The sequence below is a fragment of the Dermacentor silvarum genome, chromosome 2, assembly GCF_013339745.2.
Source record: "Dermacentor silvarum isolate Dsil-2018 chromosome 2, BIME_Dsil_1.4, whole genome shotgun sequence".
In the NCBI taxonomy this organism is placed as follows: Eukaryota; Metazoa; Arthropoda; class Arachnida; order Ixodida; family Ixodidae; genus Dermacentor; species Dermacentor silvarum.
Window position 1 is genome coordinate 109,031,855 of NC_051155.1, and position 21,678 is coordinate 109,053,532.

Sequence of the window (21,678 nt, forward strand, 5' to 3'; positions counted from 1 at the left end):
GGGAAAGAAAACAAAGAGCGCATGCGCGTGTTCCGGTGTGGCGCTAGTATCAACAGTTATGCGAGGGCTTTCTAAGATATTGGGTCCCAGCGCGGGTGTGCTGCGTCAAAATTTGCGGGCTCCGTGGTGGGCGAGCTTCCTCTGCGCAGCGATTGGTGTTGCCTTTGCACGGACGGCGCCTGCTCTGTGTTACACCAAGGACAGGCTCCGCGTCTTGCGCTCGCTGTGTACCTTTTAGGTCGATTATTTTTCTCGCGGTCATTTTGCGCCGTCCGAGAGATAACAAAATTAGGGCAGCGTAACTCATCGTATTCCCCTTCTGTCTGGAATTTGTCTGCAGGCCCAGCACGAGCAAGCCACAATAAAAGAACTATTAGCACGCTTCGGTACTGCCTAAAGAAAGCAAGAACTTAGGTTGTTGGGTATTTTTGCTCGTTTTCGAAAATATAACGGCGTAATGCGTTTCGCCCAGGGCCAGACGTGTTTTCTATCACTTGCCGAGTTGCGGCTTATGTTGCCCGCAGGGGAACTTCGGCGCTTGGTGTTGCTCTTTGGCAACCTGCGCTAGGATTTGCGAGTGTGAACGCGTCAAGTGAATTGCCTTCTTTTATAGAAGGAAAACGCGCCTCTCCGAGTAGGAGTGAGGCTCTACTAATCGGAATTTTGCTCTTCCCGTAGTGTTTTGAAAGCCCTAATAATACCTGAAGCAGTTCGGCAAGAAATGTGTGCGTATCTATGCGGCTACAGTGTGTTAGGATGTATATTGAAAAAGTATGGTGGTAGCTTCCGGCGCCAGTTCTGCAGTGAATGAGCAACCTGTTCTAAGAAGTGTAATCTTCAATTCGATAAAACAAGGCGCGTGAAACCGCCTAGACAACCCGATCACTGGCGGAGTATAAACACGCCATAAGTAGTTCACTGGCACGCCAATCACCGTTGGTCGCTGCTTTTGCAACATTAAGTCAAGGGTATCAGCGCAGTGCACAATGAATTGCTCTAAAAAGCACTAAACGACGTTTATTGTCACACATTTCACGTACTCAGCTTGGTTTCAAGCTTTTCGTCTGATACACGACGAAGCCGTAGAACATCAAATTGACGTTGGCAGGAGCCCTGAAGGTACAAAGGTAAATTGAACAACGTCACACGGGTCCATAGGATCCTATGCGACAAATATTTTTAGCAACACACTCGTGCTTGCCAAGAACGTGCAGGATCTGTTTTCACGCCGTATAAGTCGTTACATTGGAATAGCATACATAGTTATGACCCGAATGTTACATTACGTCGTACAGAAAATTAAAAGCAAATAATACGTTCGAAGCAGATAACGCGACAAATAAAACCGCATGCTGACTGGTTGGGCACGCAACGAAGATCACAAATGGACCAGTCCTGTCGGTGTTGGTGGTGGCGATGGCCAAACCATCACGTTTTCGAACGTCGTAAGGGCGCTGGTCGCTGGAGGAGACGTGTGCACCGGCGTTGGTAATGGGAAGGACCCCACGTAGAGTTGCTGACCCTTGTCATGAGGCAGAACGAACCAGTCTTGGTCGTGGTTCGGATTACTCAAGAATGGACCAGCATCCGTCCAGTCTGGCACCCAGAGTGCGGGTGGTCGGGCGTCATCACGTCGCCGACTGAGAAAAAAGTGTAAAAAAAAAGCTCTGCAAAAAGACAGGACCAGCCAAAGGACAGGACAAAACAAACAGCGGTCAATTACGCTATCTGCATCACAGACCTAATGACTATGCACTGAAAGGATCAAGTACCAGTGGCCGAAAACCGGACGTTTGTGAAGACAGACGTGGCATTGTTTATACTTCGTTTAACCTCATAGTGCCCTCAAGCATCAACAAAAGAAGTACTTGCTATCATAAGTTGCGCAGAAGTGTTAAAATTACTCCCGGCGAAGCTTTAGCAAATGTGATGCATGAGCGGGTCACGTAGTAGTGTAAAGTGCTACTAAGCAAGCACCCAATTAAGTAAGCTCCGCACGGCCTCAGCACCTTTCTTCGCATTGAAAATCATGTAGGGCCGACCATTTTTTGAACGTGCTGGCATTTTTTTGTTTCTACATTCTAACCCATGACAGAAACGCACGCGAAGGGGGACGTTACATTGAGATAGTCGCTGTAGCTGGACACCCTTTCGGGCTCTCTCCATGCTTAAGGTTCAGAGGGAAGTCTCAGTAAAGGTAGCACCAAAAGACAAAGAAAAAAGTCACAAAGAAGTAGCAAATAAAAAAGATAGACGAAAAAGAACAGCAGTCTTCCAGAGTTAGCAAGAAGCCAGACATTTCAGATGATGGGGGTAGGCAAGGGCTAGGGCGAAGGAGGCACATTAAGGAGCTTTAAGGGCGACAAGCGAAGAGCTGGGGTGCGCGAGGGAACATGCGAAGGAGTTAGGTTTGTTGCATTGCAAACTGAAAGGAAACGTCTGTAGACAACGTTTTTCATTTACATTTTGACAGCGTACATGTCCTAGCGAAAGTGATTGGAACCCACGAGCTGCGGCCGAACTGCATCATATTTCCCGTTAGCAGCCTTTAAGGGAAGCTAGACGCACTCACTGCGTCCAGTGGGCGTATCTAGCGTGCGCGAACTGCACAAACTGCTATGCTGCTTTCAGCCCCATCACGCTGGTGATAGAGTATAGCCCCAGAAACTGTCAACGACGCTGCGAGCCACGGGGAAAGGCACAGATCGAGGGGTGTCAACCGGCTATCGGCATCAACGTTTGGGTATACGCGATTCCCTTTCCTAGCGAGACTGTTATAGGGCACTGGACACAGTGTGTCCACGGTTCCTTCTTAAAATTACTTTTTTGCCCCACTAGTACATTCATTTTAATTGCTTCTTAATGTGCTTGGACATGCAAGGCGAGGAATTTATCCGAGATGATATATGGCTCAGTTTCTTAACGAAGTTGTGAGCGCTAAAGCACAAGGACGTGTTCGTAAGCTCTTCCGTTGTTCAGTCAATAAATGAACGCCTTGCTGCTTTCAGTCGCCTGCTTTAAAAAAAAAAACGCACGGGAATATTTCCTCAAATGCAGTGCTCCATGCGTTGAGATGCAACTGTCATATCAAAATAATCTCACCAGATGGCCCAGCAAGATCTGAGGAAATGTGATTGTACCGTAATTTCAACGAAGCCTATACATTCTTTAGCCTTGGCCAATTATGCGTAGTGATGTTTTGTCTATTACAGCAAAAATACAAGGTGTCCGCAGTTTGGGCCGCGTAGCGCTTATCACGAATTAGATGGGAATGTAGGCACAGGTTAAGCAAGGCTTTGCACCCAGACGACGTAGGCCAGATTCTTACCAACCCAAATGCCGCAAACGCGTTTTGCAATGAAAGCAAACTGAGATATCTAAATGGAAAATTTCAAATTTAGGAAAAAAGCTGTCTCTGGACCTGTCAGTAAGATGGACAATAATGCGCTGGTTTGGACACCCTCTATCTGCAGGTTGACTCAGACGACACCAGTGAAACAATTCCGATTACTTTTGACGAAAGATGTCTAACTTGCACCAGAATATCGATTCGCAGGTTCTTTTGCGTTACGCGCTGATCAGAATGCGGCCACTGTGGCCAAGAATAAATGACGAAGACCAGAGAAACGACGATGGCGTGATAACAGTCATATTCAGGTGGTGACGTGTATGCAGGTGTCGATTTTACGTGCCAGAACCTCGACCCGATTACGGGACCCGCCGTATTGGGGGACTCCGGATTAAGCTGGAGCACCTGGAGTTAATTAACGAGCACCTAAATCTAAGTACAGAATCATTTTTACGTTTCGCCCACATCAAAATGCGGCCGCCTTGACCAGGTGCGAACCCACACCTCTAGCTCAGCTCTGTAACACTGCAGGCACAGGTCTACTGTACGCCTAAGTGGACAAGCAGAAACGGTGGAGCGATAATAACCAACAAAATAAGTCTCGCCTGCGCCAGATTTGAGAAGAAAGCATGACGGTGCAGGTTGTAACGTTCACAGCTACGCTTATTCATGGGCTTCCCATCTAGTGCTGTTTTCTGGCGCTAGCAAATAAAACCAGCTGAACAGTTTTATTTTATTTTATCTTTTAATACAGTTTTTCATTCGAAAGCTCGACTCGCGATGCTGGCTGCGTCACTAAAAGCAATTTCGACTGCTATAAAAACAGTGGTGGCGTCCAGAGATATATATTCTTCACGCGACGTCATGGACGCGGCTTCTCGCCGTGCGATTACCCATATATATCGAGTACAATGACGGCAGTGCACCGTATTATCAGACGCATATTGTTTTGCTGCTTGAAGGTGACCGTTGTTCACGGGATAATCACGGCACAATAAGCGCATGTTGGGCTATCAGGTTCCTTGATTACGCAGCGCGTCAACATCCTAGCACCCTAATATGGCGGCCACTATGACGTCAATTTGCAGTTTCTGTAGAAGTATGCCGAAAACACGTTAATACATCTACAATCCGAGTGTGCTCCAGAATTAGTTTGCATTAGTTTAGGGGAATATGAGGCTTCTCGCTATCAACAATATTGTGCAACACTGCCGAAAATAGGAAACCCCACAGACGTATTCGCGTCAATTTAGGGCTAACCAATACGCATAATTTTGTTTCCACAGTCTGCAGTTCGCGGGACATTGTTATTATTTTGGCGCGTACACTTCAAAGTCCGCGCCACCTTAGGTGACCAGATTAGCTAGCGACATGACGTGGTACTCTGCAGAAATTTCACATATCGAGCGTTAAACTTAATGATCCGAGTCATGTTTCATTCCGTAAGCACCATACAACTACTTAGCAAACGCATGGAAGCTTTCTGGGCACGGCATTCCTTACCTCTTGAACGAAGTCTTGAGCGGTAGGTTATGACGTGAACTTGCTGTACGATGGTAATCGAGAGGTGACGTCGTATCCACACCATCCGCACTGGTGCGTACGTAAGAAATGAAGAAGAGGCTGGCGATGGTGGCGGCGGTGGCAATGCCATACGCGGTCACCTGAAGCTCCCAGCGGTCGGTGAGCTTCATCAAGAAGGCGCAAAAGAGGGCTCCGAACGAAAATACGAACACTGAGAGGAGGACACAAGTTCCCTTGGAAACGGATATGCCACACAAAGTTTGGCGCGATGCCTCCCTACACTGCCCTTCGACGTTCGATGAGAGTGGCTTGCATTTTGCAGCCCGTGCTACAGAGGGAAAAAAGCAAACAAAAGACAAAGAGCACTGCGAAAAGAAATGTCAAAGACACTACTAGAACTGAGCGAATAGTTAAACGTCATGGTACCGCGCTGTCAATATGCCAATGTTTATGCCGACAACTTTCACATCTCTTACTATCGCTAGCGTCACTCTTATGACTGTAAAGATGTGTGGGATACTGCCACACGGTGAAGGCTGCAAGGTTAATTTAGGCTATACTAAACAACTTTGTTCCATTACCAGCCTCACATTTCACTGGCTGCGAGAAAAATAAAGCTGTTAAACCGAGGTAAAATAGCACGAAGATAATGTTGTTCTTAATTCAAAAGCAAAACACATTACTTACCTTTTCGACCCATGGTGTGCACTGTTTCTTTGACTGCTCCGATGGTACAGTACGCGCCTTAAAACTGAGCGAAGAAATTACGAGCAAAGTAGCTGAGGAGCAGAGGAGTATACTTGCTGCAACGGCAACAACCTAATGAAACAGGTTATATATACGTAGCGCCGATCAGTGGAAACGATTCCTGGTCACGTCTCCGAAAAGGTTATACTAGCATTGATGCTTGACAAAGGCTGAGACTGCGCCATGGCTGTACCCGTCCATTGAACGTGTTCAATTTGTGCTCTTGTGTGCATGCGTAACGATACCACAATCAAGATGGTCGTTTGATGTCTAGGGCTTGCACTTTCGCGTTCAGTTCTGAGATATAAAAACTCAGAAAAGTTCACTGACCATAATGCAGACAATCAAAGTTCTGCATTAAAATGCGTCAGGCGTTCAGCAGATAAACGTGCCTCACGTCGTCATACTCTAGCGAAGCTAACGACAGATTTCTGCACCACGTGCTTCGCCTCGGTCTACCAGGTCTCACCCCTCTCCCCTCTACAAAAAATTAATACAAATAAATAAAGCGGAGCTGCAACGTGCAAGAAAAGTAAAACGCACTTCCACAATCCCTGTGTCGCTGAACTCATTTCATGGGACAGCAGCAGGCTGCCATGAGAGAAACCGCAAACTTCATATTTATGTATGTACAATTTGTTTGATGAGCCCAACATCCTTCTCGTCCACGTCGCCTGTTCTGGCTTCCCAAAGAATGCACATACACCACCACTCAGCTGTAAGCATAGTCAGCTCAATAGTACATTATCGATGGCGTACACTGTCTAGACAGAGTGTCGCCGATGATGAGCGATCGTACTCGGGACATGTTTGCTCAGTAGCTCATCGATCGCGCTTTACTCTAAGCGAATTCAACAAACTGGTATTTCATGCTGAATGTATGAGGAAAATTGACAGGAAACCACATCCAAACCGTTGGTGTTGTGAGCGCCTTCGTCTTATTATACATTTTTGCGCTAAACACCAGTCCGAAGTATCGCACCAACGAAACGTTAACTCAACGCTTGCTTTCTTATTTCTGGGGTTTTACATGCCAAAACCGGTTCTGATTATGAGGCACGTCGTATTGGAGGGCTCCGGATTATTTTTGCCACCTGGGGTTCTTTAACGTGCCCTACGACACAAGCACACGGGCATTTTGCATTTTTGCAAATGCGGTCGCGCGGCCGGGATTCGGTCCCGCGGTCTCGTGCTCAGCAGCGCAACGCCTTAGCTAACCGAGCGACCGCGACGGGTGAACTCCACGCTTGCAACGTAATGCGTAATCACAAGGTTGTTGCTATTTATTCCGTATTAGGCCGCATCGCATTGAAGACTGAAGTTTACAATGCCGGTATTGTTTGTTCTTTCTGACACGTAACTTCGTCTTATCTTCTGAGCTCTCCGTAAGGTTTGTTCACAATGTCACTCAAGCTGTAACTTCTATTACGCTGAAGTTTAATTTGTCATTTCCAATAGCGCCGTTCAAATGGCAGATACAGGACATCGTACATTTGATTGTCATCTTTTGGCGCTGAGACACGGTTGCCTGTGCTCTTTTCAACGCCAGCGGTCAGCGAATTCCTCGTTACCAGTTTTGCGCCGGCTCGCAAGATGGCGTCACGCTGCGTGACCAAGATGGCAGCGTCCGGCGCGCCGCGGATGGATGTTCGGCCCAGACGAGACTTTCAATGAGGTTCTGTCTGTAAGAGGAAACTATTGCGTCCGTATGCACCAGTGCAAAGTATGGCGCGGTGCGGTGTGGTGTGGTGGGGTGTGCCGCTGTGAACATGCACTGCACTCATTTTAACATAGGGGCTAGTATCATCTCCAACCAGTTTGCTTTGCCAGTTGCCCTTTCATGTTTAATTAAATCAGCTCTCGCTTACGGAAGAGCCAGCATTTTTTGTCCGATATCGAATTGTCGTGCGGCTTCACCGGGCGTCTTATAAAAGCAAGAACGTCCATTTGTCGCTGCAGTTCTCGTAATCTCAAATACTTTTTTTTAAAGCATAATGCAAGCTTGCTAAATAGCGGTGATGGGCGAATGTTTCAGGATATGCAGACGCAGGATTGACGTCATTAATCTCGGCTGGCCTCAGTTTACGAGTCCATTTGCGCATTTGAGTGCAGATGTCTTAGCGGGTTCACTACCGCAGACATCGTTTTTTTTTCCTATTTCTTTTCTTTTTGCTTGTTGCATAGGGGACATGTACAAGCCGAATACATTTTCTGAGGGCTTGGTAAGCAACGAGAGTAAATCCAGAAAATCATCTGCAACTGGTGAATATTCAAAGACCTGCTTCACTGTAATTGAAAAACTTTTGAATTTGAACAACTTTGAATAATTTGAACAACTTTGAATAGTTCCGTTCTTTTCGCAAGCTCGCATTAAAGGAAGACGCCTGAAGTTATTTATTTCATTGTGCAAGCGGCACGTTACGCCGAGCCCTTGCCTCTTAGCTAAGGATTGGTGAAACCGTAATGACACGGAATATAAACCGATATACACGACCAATTTAAAATTTGTGTAGCCCACCACGTTGGCTCAGTGTCTATATTGGTCTGCTGCTTTGCATGGTGTCGTGGGCTCAGGCCTGGCTATACGGTCGTTTTTTTTTCTTTTTTATTCGGCAAACTACAGGAACGTGTATCGTTACATTGTAATGAACTTCAAGAAAGCTTAGATCAATATTATTCACTACCCTCGACTACGGCATCCCCAATTGCCACCTGTTCAGGTTCGCATCCTTAAAATTTGTCAACGAAAACTACCGATATTTTATGCCGAGTAATACATCTCAAGCAATTGTTTGTCGTAGTGAGTGTGTGTGTGTTTTTATAGACATCTCATAGCCTGGGAAATGCACAGCATGATTGGGTACTTAATACAAGTGTAGCTAATGGCGCTCACCATGTCGCACCGGGCCTAATGTGTTGAACAACCAGCTTGAACGGAAAGTATCCTAGTTTTTATTTTTTCAATAAAATGCATACTTAACCATTACCATACCAGCTGTATGCATTGGAAATTACAGAATAGAGCGCTGAAGTGGCATGGCTTATTTCACCTGAGCGGCCTATGGCCTGAGAGTCTAGGGTGCTTGGAATCCAAATAAATAGTTATTCAATCAGCTTAGACACACCGTTCATCGCTCTTTACTTAGCCCTGTTTCCAGGAGTCGAAGAGAGGCCTATGTTAACGTCAGAAACAGCAAGGATGCAAATGTGTGCACGGATGCAAGGATGCAGTTCACCTAAAATTGCAGATATGCAACCGAGATGATTTTCTTTCTCACCACCATTGTGCTTTGTTTTGTTTAGGTAAAGTTATCCCACACATTATTTTCGCTTTTTGCGCGCTACCTATCCGTAATTTCTAAAGACACTATACGGCTCCACACATCCGCAAGCGTTTCGCGGCCGTCTACATATCTGTGGCATTTTCACCTTTCTTAAAATGTTCGTGAAAGTCCTACGACCGAGACAAGAGCTCCTTGCGTTTTCGGAATCTTGATGCAAAAGAGTAAATTCTCTGATCTGCGAGCTAAGTGTGAGAGCGAACTTATTTTTCGAGTTTATAAAACGCATTTGACACTCTTAACGTAAGGAATAACCGGTCGTGGGCACGCTCTGTGAACGTTATAACTATGTGACTTCTACAACCTGTGCTGCCGCCCTTTGATTTCGTGTTCCATCTGCTTAAACTGGAGGCAGCAGTGACACTAAAGCGGAGCACTACCAGAACGGCATTGCGTTTCTGCCAATCATCTGTACAGAAGCCGCGGCGCCATAGGAGCCTCTAAATCAATTAAGAGCGAAGTTATCTTCATCCATGTCAACTCTGGTCTATTGTTTTCACTGAGCAACAACCACTGACCATATCCATGACCGGGTAAAAACGAAGGTGACAACAACGACAATTATTATTATTATTATTAAATTATCGCCCGATTTCTCTTCTTTGTGCCACGTCTAAGGTTTTTGAGCTTGCTCTTCACAACGTATTGTCTTGTATTGTGAAGTACACATTGATTCCGAATCAGCATGGATTCCTCACCGGCCGCTCCATTATCACACATCTCGCAAGCTTCATGACGCATATCTCCGCGCCGGTACATGAAAGGGGGCAAGTAGACACCACATATTGCGACCTCAGTAAAGCTTTTGATGTGGTAAACCACTCGCTGCTTCGCACCAAGCTTACGCACTTTGGTGTTGACTCGTCAATTGTAAATCTCTTGCGGCGTTATCTTATTGATAGATCATGATTTGTTAACGTCAACGGCCAAACGTCTTCTTCGTACATGGTAACCAGCAGCGTTCCTGAATGATCAGTGTTAGGACCACTCCTTTTTACAATGTTTATTAATGACGTTCTTTCCGCCATTCGGCATTCTTCATTCCTTCTATATGCAGATGACAAATATTTTAAAGGCAATTCACACTGTTCATGACTGTCGCATCTTGCAGTCCGATCTGCTTTCCTTTCCTAAATGGTGCACAGATATAACGTCACCTTGAATGCTGCTATGACCAAATTCATGACTTTCACCCGCAAAACAGCAAGCATTTCTTTTTCGTATTCAGTAGATTCTGTACCATTGTGTAAGGTCCGTGAGATCAATGATCTCGGTGTACTTTTTGATACAACCTTACACTTTTCAGCTCACACTAAACGCGTTGCAATGCGGGGCATGCACAATCTTGACTCTGTTTGCAGACTGTCGAGAGAATTCAACTGTCCTACACCGTTCCGTAAGTTGTACACAACAATCTGTCTTCCTCAACTCGAATACGCGTCGGTCGTGTGGAACGGCATTTCTAGATCCAACAGTGACATTATAGATCGGGTCCAGAAAAAGTTTCTAAGCATACATCATCACCGCTTTGCTAACACAGACTCTGGGTCCGGCTCTAGCACTGTTGTATTATAGTCATTGCCCTTCTTCGCTGCCGACGTAATGGCGCTGACCTGCTGTTCCTTTTCAAACTCCTTCACAGTATCCTCATGTGCCCCGAACTCCTCAATTGTATCAAGTTTCGTATTCCGCGCAAGATCACCAGAGAACACAGACCTTTCCATGTTGCTGCCTGTCACCACCAACACTCAACCGTCCACAGAATACAGAGTCTTTATAACGTCCACTTTCATGACCTGGATATTTTTCACAACTCTCTGTCTTTGTTCAGCTCTGAGCTTTGCGTTCTTGTGTCTTAGTTTCACATAATGTTCAACTTCCTTTCTCCTCCTTTTTATTATGTATGCATTTTGCGCCCACGGTTACATGTATGTACACTTTTCTTTTCAAGATTGTTATTTTTTATTCATTGTTTTATTACTGATATTTCCCTGGTGCATTTATTTTTCTATGTATACGTGCGCCAGCACCTATACCTCACGGTTGTTCCTGGGCACGATAAATAAATGATTGATTGATTGATTGATTATAATTATTATTACATAGAAACAAGAACAACAACGAAAGACTTACGTCAGATCCAATTAACGCAGTGTTTGAGTGATGCGAATGTTCGTCTGCGTTTATAGAAAAGCTTTCATGTGTTAAATATGTGGCAGGGCTGTCGATTTGGGGCACATTAACGGTGGCATCGACACTGTGTCTCTTACGTATCACGATTTTTTTTCATTTACCATAAACCAAATCTCCAAGTTGAAATCTCCTAGGTGAACTAGAGTTTACTCTGCTTGGTATTACGTATACTAAGGGATAATATCCCTGTATATGCCATGGCAGGGCCATTCCTTTGTTCGCGCCACTCGCACCGCCGCTGGTCGAATGTAATCACTTCGATGACAAGAAATATCAATCGTTCTACTCGATACAGAGAAGGAAACCAGGCGGAAATAACACCGACATACCGCTGGCTTCAGCACTTATGCCATCGGTATCGGCAAAAGCGCGTTCCCTTCGTAGCATTAAGCACTTCAGCCGGAGCACCGCTTGAGCCGGAGCAGTGATTTCGCTTTATCGTCTGCACGGAAGCAGTATATACGCTCACCCTCGTCTCTAGGTGATACCATATCTACAGCTACTCAGCATGATGGGATCGCACCGAAAGCGCGATAGCTGCTTACTCCGTGCAGTACCGACGGTCCGTTATCCTGTACAGCAGTTATTGCGCATTGGCTGCCAGATGGCTACCGCTGTAAAAACCAACGGGCCTCTACCCGCCATCTTAATCTTTGGAGTAAACCTTCGGTGTAATATCGTTCACAATGCAGCGTTGAAACTAGTTTTGGCTCCGCAATAGTGCAAAGGTATCGCTTTAAAATCAACCGTCCTTTAAAAATCTTCAGCGCCCACCTCCGTCATATCCAATTACCTTCGCATTGCAGCGGGAGTCCCCATTAAGTTTCGCTACCCCTCACAGAACCAACGGCATAGCCATAGACTCATAGGATGCACAAGCCGACTGCTATCGCTTTAAAAGATTACTAAGTTCGCGGCACGGATTTGCAACAATAATATATTTTTTTTTGCGCAAACCATAATTGCAAATTCTGCCAGGTGACATCAGCTTGTTTACTTTCAGCGTGTTTTCACCAAATCAGATAAAGCCATAAGGGTGACAAACCGTGGGTAAGAGACATAAAACTAGTAAGTTTAAAAGCTTTCGCATTCTGATTTAGGCATTCACGCGAATAAGCAAAGCGTGTGGGATAAAGCAAAATCTAGGTAATAGAAACGATACGGCGTCCGAGCTGCAGCCCCACCAGCCGTACTATCGACCAAAAACGTTTACGGACCACGGGTTCTCAGAAAACGCTAAATATCCGAGCAGCCTTTTAATGTAGCGAGTGAAACCGTGTATCACAATGTTGTTCGCATATACCAGTAGAGGCTGGAAATGGGAATACCAGGCCGCGTTTTGAGGCTGCGGAGATATTCAGCTTTCTGTCAGATCCCTTGGTCTGTAAACTTCTCTGGTTCATAGTACGTCGGCCGTTCGCGTGCTGCAACCTCAACTGTCATTGCTTGAAGCGCCTGCTGCGTCACGGCGCGAGGTGTTTTTCCCTCTCGCCAGAACCCTACGTAGTTCTTGCTCGCGCTAGGAGTGATTTTTCCTTTTCCCCTTAACCACCATGATCAGCAACATCTAGGTGTTGTTTTTAGGTGTTAAAACGATCGAGACCGGTGACTGCTTCGAACATGAACGGTTTATTGAAGAAGTGAAGTAGCGCTCGCTCGCGCCAAGGAGCCGTTCTCTTGCTCTTCATCTTCGAGTGTCTTCATGATGATATCTTACAGGAGGAGCTTCACCGCGACACCTAAAACGAAATGGAATGCCTTTGCTAGCCACCATACCTTTAGCTCAATACTGCGAAACATAAACAGATGCACTATACTGAGGGCGAGCTTGCAGCGGCACTTCGTTTTGCGTATATAAACTACAGGTTTTCCCGCATAAAATATTCGAAACGCCAGCGGATTTATCCCCAGCGCGAATGACATTGATCCAAGCAGAACGTCCTCTAAGAATCTTCAAATTTCGAGGCGTGTAAACTCTTGTGAAAATGTTAGTTCAGTGGAGAACATTCAAATGAACATAATCATTAGTGATCACCAGTATATTGACCCTTCCTACTATATTGTCACGGCGAGTACACGGGAGAGACGGAATCGTAGATTACAATATTTACAGGCTCCTGCTACCACAGAATGGCTGACAGAATCCGCGCGGCATATCCCGTCTTCTTTCTCTACGCGTAGCAAAGCGGTCCTTTAACGGCATTCTCACATGCAAAAAAAAATTATCGGGTTTTACGTGCCAAAATCACGGTCTGATTCTGAGGCACGCCGTAGTGGGGGACTCCGGAAATTTGGACCACCTGGTGTTCTTGAACTGTGCTCCTAAATCTAAATACACGGGTGTTTTCGCACTTCGCCCCCATCGAAGTGCGGCCGCCGTGGGCGGGATTCGATCCAGCGACCTCGTGCTCAGCAGCCCAAAACCTATAGCCACTGAGCAACCACGGCGGGTCATTCTCATACGCAACGCCTCGTAACAATATATTCAGAAACAGTAAGTGTAATAAAACTGATTCATAAAAATGACAAGGAAATAAGGAAAAGTGCCACTTCCATGCTAAACACAGGGATTGGCGATCACTAATGGCTCAACCCTACCATCTCTTAGTTATAACTTTTGAACTACCATTTTTATGACCTTTTATTTGATATTCATGACGCTAAGCTGCCTAAATGTACGAGCACATTGAACGGAACGTATCACAAGTGGTCACTAATGACTCGCCATCAATAATTAACAATGGTAACCAAAATACTCATGTAATAACTGTTTGATACCACTGACGACTTTCACGAATCAGGGTTACCACTGCCATACTAAACAAAGTGATTTATGATCACATGTGACTCGCTCCTACCGTCTCCTAGATAATATAACTGAATCATCGTTTGCACGACTTTTCATTTGATATCCATTTCGTTCACGTAGCATAAAATAATAGAACATCATACAGAACGTATCACTAGTGATCACTAATAACCGGGCATGATGGGTCAGCCGCGGTAACCTAATCAATAGTCATTTAATCACTTTTGGATTGATATCAGTGGCGACGTATACGAATAAAGGGTACCACTCTCATACTTAACAAAGTGATTCGTGATCACTAGTAACTCAGTCCTAGCATTCCCAGTTGTCGTATATGAGTCACGATTTGAATGCTTTTTTATATAATATCCATGACGCAAAGCTGTACGAAAGTTAGACTTGGCGTTATCATTTAGCAAGAGTATTTTAAAATGCTCATTTAATTACAGTGCGAATGACAGCAATGAAGAGGTGCAGGAATCAAAAGTACCATTGTACCAGTTAAATAAATGATTCATTAAAACTGTTGTCTCCGTCATGCCAGTTCCCAGTCGGTCTCATTGTCGAATCACTGCTTTTATGACATTTCATTTGATATATAGGAGACCATGACAACTTGGCATAGTATGTTAGTAACTAATGATCACTGATAAAACTAGCCCATTTAGTTAGTTGTATTGTGTAATTACTATTTCGTTAGCTGCTCATTACTGCAGTACAACTACTGATTCGTTTTTATGAGTTAATCGTTCTAAATATCAAATGAAACATTTTAAAATGCGCCGAAATTGAAGATGAAACGGCGCGCGCAACAGAGCTTAATGCTTGAATGTCACTCCATAAAGCCATTTGGTTTGCTGCTTCTTGCAAAAACGGACAGTGTCCTCTTATGTTAGGCCGCGAATGTGCATCATAACTGCACATTTGAGTCCACGAGTTTTAACAGGGTCGACGAACCCTTTCCCGTCAGTTACACGAAGGACAAATCTTTTCACCCTCTTGTGCTGATTCGCCGCTTACCAGCTGAAGAAAAGCGCCCAAGGAAAAAATAATTCAGCAATCGGAATAAAACCAAGCTGGACCTACATATAGAGGGAAACCTAAAGTATATGCCACTAGAGTGCAATTAACGGAATACTTCTCGCTAAACTGCAATCAGCATTGCCCACCAATCAATTAAAAAGAAATGCTTGCGATAGAGTTAGGTCAACCGCATCACTCCAGGGTCGGCTTCGCCGCCGTAGTCGAAGCCCCGGATTCATTGACTTGTGCCATCATGTATGGCCTGGAGTTCAAATAGAGTAGAGACGTAGACAGCCATGGTATATTCTTTATTTCCTTGCAGAGGCAAGTATGTGAAGCTGACCCATGCCATACGTCCACCGCCTTTTGCTCGTCTCCGTCTTAAGTAGTCCTGTTGAAGATGGCCTTTCTATTTTTGTTAATTAACGCGTCTCTCTCTCTCCCTTTGTCATATCAGTGATGCCTCGTGATCACCACATGCCGATTTATGCGGTGTCTAGAAAGACCCTTGCATCAAACTAGCACGCTAGGAAGCCGCCCTACGTCTGCCGCGAGTGTTCAATTAGTCGCACTAAAAGAAGAGCCTCATTAAATGTTACATGTGTATGAATCGTTTATAATTGTTAATGATTTGCCAATATTGGTGACAGTAATAATCCTTAACAATTTAGATCCCAAAGATCACCAGTAGGCTGTCGACGGTTACTTGTTTCGCGACATTCACGGTCATGGGTGCGGCCACCTCCCTACCTCTATTGTAAGTGATATCTTCAGCAGTGGCTAACGAAACCGCAAAACCTAATGCAGTGACTCAAACACGTTGACTACGATCGCCGAGAATGTTCATTCCACCTACAAGAATTAGCAGGAGTTTATAGAGTTATTAGAGGACGCTGGGAAGAGCCGTGCAATGTTCTGGAGTTGACGCTTGAATGCTTTCACAAGGTAGCACTAAGCTATAATTTGCACTTCAAAGAAACGACGTGCTGGAAGACGAGAAAGGCAGAGGCGTGCGCGCTGCCTCGTGTACGTGAGTGCGCTTCGCAGTTTGGGTGAAATACGGCATTCTCATGTTGTGCGAATCCCCTCGTTCTATCTATGCAAGCTGATAACTTACGCACGCCAGTTCTTCCATAAATACGCGGCTTTTCCATCTCTGTAACGGCAGAGATGATGCAAGTGATGTTTCGGACAACTCGAGATGTCGGCACTGGGCCTCATCTCCGACGACCCCTTCAGCGGCCTGCCTTATTCCGACAAAGTGTGCTTAGCGTCTCTCATAGGCAAGGTCATAAATAAAGCATGGCTTTAGCCCAGAAGACGGGTGCATGGCATGGCGATTAGCGTACTAGGGCTACAGCGGCGAACAACCTGGGCGTGAAAAATAGACAAGAAAAAAAAAACAAGCACGGACAGCACGAGAGGTCGAAGAGATGAGAAAAGAGGCAGGACAGCAAGTAGAAGAAAGCAGCAGCAGCCACAGAAGTGCCGGCACAATCCAGGCAGAGCCACCGACTTCTTGATGCTCAAGCCAGCCGTAGTCATGCCGCGTTGGGAGCATCCGTGGTTAATGGTTTCCGAAAACCCTTTCGACGGCAGCTGCCAAGCTTGCAGTATATTCCGGGCTCCCGCACGCCAGCCACTCTGCTCTGACTGATTAAATACCTCCCCCACAACCGCTGCCTACACCGCTGCTTTCTTTATCACCACTACTCGCATTAAGCCTTCGCTGTAGTACCGTCTGACCTTTTACTGTTGCCTTTGCTTCGCGTCCGTGTGTTGTTTATTTCGATGACGTCTTACAAGCGGGTTCGCTTGGCACAGCGCAGAGCCTAGCGCTGAGTGCGAAAGCAGGGAAATCATCACGCTTCTACAGGGTGAGATAGATAAAGAACGTGCTGGTGAGGAGTCCAGTGAGTTTCAGAGTGTCGGAAACGTGCTCCGAGGGTGTAGTCTTGGAAGCATCTGATTTGTGAAATGAAACGAGTACTTAGATAAGAAACGCAGGGCATCAGTGACGTTCTTTCCGGAACTACACGCTAAGACTCAAGTGCATAAATAATATTTGCTCAAATATAAGATTAGCTTTTCTTCTCTGATATGCTTTTTCGGGGACATTGGCGAAACATGCTCTAAATAATTGGAAAGATAAGCGGGTTGATATCAAAAGTGCTGAGTTGAGCGTTTGACATAAGCCAAACAGTAAAATGCTGGGCCGATAACTAGTCCTCACTCAATTATCATTTTCTGGCCCTTTCCATGCTGCTGAAACTGCAAAATTATTTCAATTATCTCACACATGCATTTGGTTATCTTAGAACAGATATTAGAAGTTTCAATAGCTATTTTCTTCTCACTGCTCTGGTTCATGGGCACGGTGTACTCGCACTGCCTCGAGTGCCCTGCACCTGCCCTAATCTACGTTCGTTCTAAAATAGAAAAACCTTGCCGCTATATCTTGATGTGCGCGCGAAAGCTAGAGTCACACGTTTCGTGATAGATGCATACTTTTAAGAGCAGTTCCTTCGTGTTTTATTTGCCCGACACTAATGGAAGTTAATAGTTACGGAGCCGTAGAGCTGGTTCACTCGTCGTTTCCTGTCAATGATTCTGCTAGAGTCGTTGATGCTTCGTAGAAATGAACGGCCCAGGGAATGCTCGGTACACCAAGGATAAAGTGTGCTATTCGAAAACGACAAACAGGCCTCATGCGCTACTCAGCGCTAGGGCAGAGCTGGAGAGCATGCATAGACCAACATACATAAATCACAGTTTCCCCATAAAATTACTGGAGCGAATTATAGCGGCACAATTATTCAGCAACCACGACGCATAATGTGTAGTGCATGATTTGTACACTCTTTCTTCTTGCGATTTGGCATGGGTTTATTGAGAAAGAAACCTGCAGCTTCTTTTATGGTGCCCCATGGCTCAGCTTTGTTGCGTGTTATTCCTCCCTTTTTTGTAACATCTATTTTATAATATCTTTTATTCCCCTTACCCCCTTTCCCCAGCACAAGGTAGCCAGCCGGTCTGAGAACTGGGTAACCTCCCCGTCTTTCCACCTATGCCTCATTCCTTCCTTTGGAACGTTTCGCGTGGGTGACTACGTCATTCTTGAACACAACTTGGACTACATAAAAAAAGAACACGTACACCGAACGCACATGTTGGCACTGTTTACACCATGGAACGCCACACGGAAACTTTCACAAAACACTGCCTCCCAACCACATACAACGTAATCCCGCTGACGCTGTAGATTTGGATTTCAGTATATCTGACAGCGAATGACTGCGGCACGATTAGAAAGGGGTATATCTCAGGCATTAAACATTTACATTAAATTATGCTAGAAGATATCGCGCTGTCACCTTTATCAGTCGCTTTGTGAAAGTCACTCCATGTAAGGTCGCGCCGTGTATCAGTCACTGCTGTGAAAGACGTTAAATAGAAAGATGCAGGCAAACCGAAAAGTGCTTGAAATATCCAAAGAACGCTAATCGCATTATTAAGTCTCGATACATCTAAAAATGCGGGTCGCTAGATCTCAAATACAGTTGAGCAGTGACAATCAACGTGGGTGAAAATTTATGTCTTAGACTCATACAATTGTCTATCTGAAGTATCTAAAAACAATGCTAATATTACTATTATTATTTGGTTTCAAAACATTGATATTATGATTGTTATAATTGTATATTATTATTATTATTATTATTATTATTATTATTATTATTATTATTATTATTATTATTATTATTATTATTTGATTTGCTAACTAAGAAATCAGGATAAAATGCATTTCTACACAACAAATGGCAGCTGAAAATATTATATCAAAATAACAACCAGGATATTTTTCTAAGCCAAGAGGACAAATTGTAGCGAAACCCACACACATGCGATCACTCCATGCTGGATAAAACGCTGCAGCGGCAGAGCGCATGGACCACTCACGTCGAATTTCCATATAGTAATTTTAGCAGGAAACACTGGGAGTTAGCTAATGTCGTGCGGACAGCATTTCATCTTTTTGGGTTGACTGCATGATTGAACTACATTATAATGTTCATCAAAATATAGCTCGGCGTCACACGCACGCACTCCTTCCGAAACATTGCAAATGTTGACAATCGCCTAATAGCAAGACAGACGTGAAAAAATTTAGTTATGAGGTTTTACCTACTAAAACCACGATCTGATTTTAAGCCATGCCGTAATGGGGGACGACCTAATAATTTCGACCACCTGGGTTTCTTGTTCACTTGTTCTTGGCACCACCAAGCCAAGAACAAGTGTACACTGACGTAGCTTTCGATCCACGCACCAATGAGGAAGCAGTCGCCTACCACGTAGTCGGTTATTCTGCGACAAATTATACCTTCATAACTGCTGATGCCGCCGACCCAACGGAACTTGAACTCTCGGTGATAGGCTGGGTAGTAGACCGGGTCTCCAAGCAGCATGCATGCAAAAGACATCTATATATACAATATGCGCTGTATGCTTGCAAATCTCGCCACACAGCCTCATCAGAAGTACTCCTAGTCAAGCAGGCCTTCAGGCGTGCAGAGGTCCGCGGGGTCACTGCAACACGTCATTGGATCCCTGGTCCCCAGGGCATCGAGGGAAATGAGAGAGCCCATGAGGCGGCGCACGCCCTTCTTTCCAACGGCGTCATCTCCCGGGATCCTTCAGAGACCCTCAGAACCAGCATAACCAGCACGACAAAAGGACCACCGTATGACTCAGACAGAGCTCTGAGAGTAGCAGCCAACCGACGCAAGAGGGAACTCCGTGCGAGTGTCCCGCCAGACCCAAACCCACTTCCCGTGGGTCTTCCCAGGTCGGGGCAGGTGCTGCTGCATAGGCTCCGTTCCGGCTTCGTCCTCAAACCGGACGTGCTGGAGCGGTGGCGGCAGTACCGGCCACGCCAGGAGAGACGCCCTCCTTTCCCTTCTCCTGACTCCTTTCCGTCGCAGGAACCTGGCCCCTTGACAGCCACTGAGGACGAAGAAGCACCCCAGGAGCCGCACAGGTGCCCTGACTGCGGCGTGGTCACGCGACCATCCGCAGCCCATTTGTTTTGGGAGTGCCAGCGCTACGCTGAGCAGCGGGACCACTACCTGAGGGAGGTGCAAGTGTCGTCCTACGAGGAGTGGATTAGGCTGGCAACTGGATTGGCGCATTCCGACGGGGCCATTCTGGACTCGCTCTTGGGTTTCACCAAAGACGCGCAGCTTCTACGACGATTCTGAATACTCCTCCCCCCTCCCGTCTCCCCTCCCTATTTCATATAATAATAGGCCTTCGAGCCATCCTTCAATAAATGCATCTTTTCATCATCATCATCATTCAACAAAATAACAATCTGATTATGAGGCACGCAGTGTGGTTGGAGACTTGAATAATTTTGACCACCTGGGTTCTCTAAGGTGCCCCTAAACTTAAGCACACGAGCGCTCGTGCATTTCACCTCTATCACATTGCAGCCGCCGCCGCTGGTATCGAACACGCCACCTGGAGCTTGACCAAGCAATGCCAAAGCCAAGAAGCTACCGCTGCGCATATGGATTTTCACAGCGTCCACAAGGTTTCCCATATTATATTGTTGGTCAAAGAATGACTACATTGCATTGTAAAAGCACCTAATTCCCAGCCTATATCTTAGTTTTTGTTTTCCACCCAAGACTATGTAAATGCCAGGAAATTCGGTGAAATGCATGACGTTACGCTTTGGGCGTGAAATTCAAGAAGGGGAGGCTGGACCTTACCGTCTTTAATTTTACCTCTTATAAAAAATGTTTTGAAAGATTGCTTCATGAGTTTTAACTCAGTTGCTCTGCTCTATAGTGTAGCGTTAATACGTTGCAGTGAGTCTTTATAGGGTCCAGCATATCCTGCTTAAACTAAAAAAAATGCACACAAGATTATTGTAGTAATTAGGTTTTACGCGAACAGTGTCGGTGAAGTGCTATATACGGGCAATCTAATAGGGCGATTGACGAGGAGCTGTGGCCTACACACTCTGTGATTCAGTGATGGTAACGCGGGTAACATCTAGTCAATTTTGTTACCATTATTTTCTTTTGACACGCTGCACCCGCGTAGAATACAAAGTTTCACTCTGATGGAGTTTGAACATCAAGTTCTCTCACTTGTAATTCCTGGATACGTGCAATGTCGTATGTGCTGTTCCTTTCCTGGGGAGGTATTCTCGAAGAGTCCACCTAGTGGACTTGTCCATTTCGTCTGCGGCTGAAGTGCTGATTGGCTGTGGCACCTGCCCCCTGCGGACGCCGAGCTGAGCCCAGCCCATCAGAAATTCAACAGCCGACGAAATGGGCTAGTCCACTAGGTGGACTCTTACAGAATACCTCCCCTGGACTGTTTAGTGAAAACTTGGGTATTTTTTTTCTTCTATGGGATGCAACCACAGTGTTGAAGAGCAGAAGCTGCAGCCATACCGTTTCTGTGTCATCGAATGTAATCTACCAGGTATTCATAAACACACACAAAAAAAGCGTAAGCTCCGGCGGCAATAATACTCCACCTATAGAAAGCGCAGTGCAAGTACATCAAGAAAAATATACTCCCCGAAAAAATGTTATTGTAAAAATAAAAATAAGAACGTTACGCTGAGCATCAGAACTATAAAATCTAGAGCACCGAATCCTATTCAGAAACAA

The 21,678-nt window shown here is 45.4% G+C and overlaps 1 protein-coding gene across 1 annotated transcript; it reads right to left on the reverse strand.

Moving 5' to 3' along the window:
* Positions 1-1,014: 1,014 nt before the first annotated feature.
* On the reverse strand, positions 1,015-5,683 carry LOC125943651 (uncharacterized). The gene is made up of 3 exons (XM_049663103.1): positions 5,561-5,683; positions 4,853-5,201; positions 1,015-1,640 (listed from the first exon to the last, which is right to left on the reverse strand). Exons 1-3 carry the CDS (start codon positions 5,571-5,573, stop codon positions 1,379-1,381), a joined length of 624 nt encoding a protein of 207 aa, XP_049519060.1. The 5' UTR covers positions 5,574-5,683; the 3' UTR covers positions 1,015-1,378.
* Positions 5,684-21,678: the final 15,995 nt, after the last annotated feature.

What these genes read in the sequence shown, in the direction of transcription:
- LOC125943651 (XM_049663103.1), bottom strand. An exon ending in CTCAAGACTTCGTTCAAGAG is followed by an intron (nt 1,641 to 4,852) that starts GTAAGGAATGCC and finishes CTTTTTTCTCAG; the next exon opens with TCGGCGACGTGATGACGCCC.